This window comes from Protobothrops mucrosquamatus, unplaced genomic scaffold, assembly GCF_001527695.2.
Source record: "Protobothrops mucrosquamatus isolate PMUCROS unplaced genomic scaffold, P.Mucros_1.0 scaffold_164, whole genome shotgun sequence".
Lineage (NCBI taxonomy): Eukaryota > Metazoa > Chordata > Lepidosauria > Squamata > Viperidae > Protobothrops > Protobothrops mucrosquamatus.
The window spans coordinates 382,825-387,384 of NW_015386240.1; the positions used below are offsets into that span (position 1 = coordinate 382,825).

The 4,560-nt window shown below is 33.5% G+C and overlaps 1 protein-coding gene across 2 annotated transcripts in view; it reads right to left on the minus strand.

Annotated features, from left to right (window-relative positions):
* MEGF10 (multiple EGF like domains 10) overlaps positions 1 to 3,752 on the minus strand; it is a 68,772-nt gene extending 65,020 nt beyond the window's left edge. For both annotated transcript variants that reach the window (XM_015821430.1, XM_015821422.1), the window contains exons 1-3: positions 3,637 to 3,752; positions 2,485 to 2,586; positions 1,447 to 1,547 (exon numbers count right to left, since the gene is read on the minus strand). In XM_015821430.1, coding sequence (XP_015676916.1) covers positions 1,447 to 1,547; positions 2,485 to 2,586; positions 3,637 to 3,752 — 319 coding nt within the window. The remainder of the gene's footprint in view (positions 1 to 1,446; positions 1,548 to 2,484; positions 2,587 to 3,636) is intronic.
* Between the last annotated feature and the right edge of the window lie 808 nt (positions 3,753 to 4,560).

Genomic DNA, 4,560 nt, shown 5'->3' on the forward strand with positions numbered 1-4,560 from the left:
AGATTAGGCCTCCTCAGGGTGCCGTCGGCCGGACAATGCCGGCTGGTGACCCCCAGGGGGAGAGCCTTCTCTGTGGCAGCTCCTACCCTATGGAATGAGCTGCCCCCTGACCTCCGTACAATGGGGGACATATGCCTCTTCCGCCGAGCCCTAAAGACCTATCTGTTCCAAGAGGCCGGTCTGGCATAAATCTGAAACTTTACAATTTTAAATTGGGTATATTTTATATTATTATAGTGGGTTTTAGGACAGGACAAATAATTTAATTAGTTTTGAATATTTTTAAATATTATGGTATTGCTGTTTTATTAATGTGCCTGTTCACCGCCCTGAGTCCCGCAAGGGAGAAGGGCGGTATATAAATCAAATAAATTTGAATTTGAATTTGAATAATCTGTCCTTGACACAGACATTAATAGTTGAAGACTCTTGAGGAGTTTCAGAAGGAAGCAAACCAAATACAAACTAGATAATGGGGTAATATGGTAAAATAGTCTCTGGTAGACATATATGAAAAACTGCAAAGGGCCCTTCTCTGGTGACAATGAAAAACAAGAATGTTGAAAGTATTAATTACCTATTGAGGGAAGTAAAGAGAATTAATGGCTACAATTTTCCAGAATAACAGCAAATAATTTATCTCTTCTTTAAAAATTATGACTTCCCCATTTCAAACTTTTTTCAAAAATGTATATATTCATTTTTTTCTTACAAATTAAAGACAACTCTCTACATGCAACAAATCACCAAGTTCTATAAAGGCACACTTAAATTGTGTACATTGAAACTCCAAGGTATGTGAAAGAGCTGCTGGTGTGTTTATGCATAGATCAGTATTCTCTTAATTAATGATATGTTAATCTACAATTACTAACAAGCCATTTCCCAATATCCAGGCTGTATGCTAATGCAAATAGTCCTAATCTTAATTTTTAAAGCTCTTTAATGATTGCTACTTGGGTAGTTTTCCAACTGGAATTGCCATCTGCAAGTACAGGACAACTAATCAAGGAGAGAACCAACATAGAAATAAGGAGAAATTTCCTGACAATTAAAACAATTAATTAGTGGAATGACTTGCCTTCAGAAGTTGTGGGTGTTCCAACATTGGAAGTTTTTAAGAAGAGATTGGACAATCATTTGTCTGAAATGGAATAGGGTTTCCTGTCTGAACAGGGGATTGGACTTGAAGACCACCAAGCTCCCTTTCAAATCTGTTATTCTGTTATGCAATACTCCTTTGCATAGTGCCAAATTGATAACTACTGTATTCACCAAGACCTCCCCCCCATCAATTGGTGTCACAGAAGTATCCCATACCTGTAAACCACCATCTTAGTCCCACTGCTTTTCTAAAGACATTTTGTTTCTTGGGGAATTCTCATTAACATTCTTATTAACATATTATAAAGAACTGGATATTCTTACAAAAATAATTTTACTTACGAATGCACATTTCCCTGCTTTCATAAAATCCAGGACAACACTGAGATTTCCGTCTATACATAGTCTTTTCTCCATGCCTATAGGCAGTTCGATAGCTGATTCTGTTAAAATATATAAAATTTGTGAACAACTATTTCAAAAGACCCAGCTGTGGGTCTTAAGGGTTAAGGATAAACTGAATTGTTCCATAAATTAGCTACATCCCTTACAGAGAAAGATAAACATTATTACCTGCAAACTCCATTATCTGCAAACGGAGATACTTTTCAACATCTATCACAAATTCTGCAAAATTGCAGCTGACACTATATGGATTTGTGATCTGCACCTATTATTAAATGTTTTAACTAATGAATTGATACACATGCAGACCAGTATTTAATTTTTAAATGCACAAAACCATTGTCAGACAAGCAAGGACAACAAGAACAAAGTGTACTTCTTCCGTGTGTCACAAAGTTTACAAATTCAGAACTTTTAAAACTCAAAATGTTTCAACAATAAAAACAAATTCTGTGTTGTCCAAAAAGAATTAGTAAATAAATACATGCATTTATTTGTTTAATAAATTTAAATAGCCACCCAACTCACACACAGTGGCTCCACTCTGCGTAGCTGAAGCCATGTATTCATTTCTGCCTCATACAAGAAGGGCTATTAAATACAGAGTAATTACGGTATACTGCAGAACTACTTGAAAATTTATGTTCTCAAATAATAATATTATATCCATTTTACTGAAACTATATTTTTAGAGAAAGAGAACATCTTTGCAGTCATTCAGTCCTGTTTAATCTAGTAATGCATTTCAAAATTCAGGGTAATATTTTCAAGGCTATCTTACAGAAGATAAGTTATACATGTAAATATCAGTGGCATTATACATTAAAATATCCATGTCATCTGACTTTGCAAATGCTATCAATGTGCCACTATGCTTCAATATGTTTTCTACTGTTTTTAACATGTATCAACTAATAAATACTTATAAAACATCACTTTAAAAGGGTAATCAAAACAGAGTTACTAAAAGATCACCTGTGTCGTGTACACTTAAACCAATTCAGTATGTCTGTACAGCTGGTGTAGTAAATCTGATCAAAAGGATGGGGATAGGATTCTTGCACTGTAACAGAATAACTGCACAGAAAAAAAGGAATAAAATTATAGATTTTGCAATAAAATGATTAAACATGCACTTTGTTAGAGCAATTAACTGAAGAAGCTTCAAAAGGATGGAAATAAAGGTTTAGAGACATTATTGCTGAAAGTGAAAATAATTACATTTTAAAAAATACAAGTAGGTGGTAGATGCTCAGTTACATGAATATCTTTTGAGAATGTACGTCATTTCTGGGGTTCCAATTACCAATTGTTTAACCATCTGGGAATAGAAAATTGGGCCACATAGGCTTTTTATCTAATTCAACATGGAACTTTTCATATTCTTAATTAAAGAGTATTTTTAATCAGTTCGTTCCTTCCATGATTATGTTGTAAGTTCCATAAACTGTGAATGAATGGTACACTTTTTTGTTGTTCTTCTAATTTGAGTTTGTATATAAAATAATATTTTGGTACACCAAAAAGCTCTGCTGGAAACAAAACATATAATTTTAGTTAAATATTATAAAAATGTAACTGTAGTTCTTAGGTAATATTTCCTACTCTACCTGTCATTTGCATCCAGAATTTTCCTAATAGCTTCACTTAATGGCTGACATCTTCAGTGTACATTAGAAATACCATCAATCATTACCTCACTTTGTACAACTACCAGTGTTACTTAAAATTGATTGATATGGAATAGGTAACGCTGTAATTATATGAAGGTACCTAAAGTTTTTTATGAAAAGAAAACATTCATATAACCAAAAGCTAAGTTCAATATGTAGAGTGTAATTTCTTTATTGAGAAATAAAACTGTACTTTACAAAACATTGAGCGTTTGATGTCATATCAGAAGCAATCTGCCAACCTTGCTGATTTCCACAAATTTCGGCAATATCATGCCTGTTAGTATTTGGATGAAAGACCTTCAGGAAATTCCAGAGCTATATATGAAACTAGAAAAATTCAATATAGTCATTTCATGATGTCACCCATGTCTCGATGTTTGCCTGTAATGCACATCAGTTAAAATAACCATGCTAGTAGAATTTCAGAACTATTTATTAAAAGTAGCATTACCTCTCCCAGTGGCTACACACATTTGGATCCTCAAGATTTAGACAGATAGTTGAGACTATCCAATGGTTCAAAAGCATGAATGTGAAATGAACAAAGGTGTCCAAATAAAGAGCCATCTTTTCAACATAAATGCCTGTATAAAGAGAGAAAAAAAGGATTGCTAATATTATGGCCAGGTACTATGTAAGCTATTACTGTATAAAGTCAAATACTTTGGGGTAAACAACTAAAGCCAGTCCTGCTATGCAATAGAATGAGAAAACCTGCTTTATGCAGCATCTTAAGGAAATAATAGAAAGCAAGTGATTGTGAATGGTGTAACACAACTTCCCATGCTCAAATGCATTTTAATTTCAGCCCCATGCTTCTGCTTAAACTGTATGTTGGTTTGGCAAGGACACCTGTTTTAGTGATATGCAAGATTTTAGAAATTAACATTATATCCTTTACTGCCTTTATGAAATGTCCAAGCAGCTTCAAATTGAACTATAACTTTGTTTATTTGCAATAACAAATTATATCAAGTGCTCAGTCCTTAATCTGCTTTTCCTAATCAAAATTTCACCCTCCAGCTAAGTTCCAGATATTTTGGGAAGTGGTAGTCAGCTCATCGCACATCTGTTGGCTCTTCAGATTTATATATATATAAATACAGTATATATAACAGATAAATAATCCAGCCCTAAGGTGAGTTAAGGGGGAAAGAGGAGTTTGTTTGTATCCTAATGTGTATTAATGTTTTAAAGCAAAGATAACTGCGATTTTTGAATTCAGACGTAAACTGTGCTAATATTACTGATTGCCTGATTTTTCAGTATCTCACAAAATATTACTTATTAACTGTAAATTCATGTATAATGACAAACCATGGTATGAAATTAGTTGGAATATGGCAATATCTGAAAGCTAAACTAAATATAATGG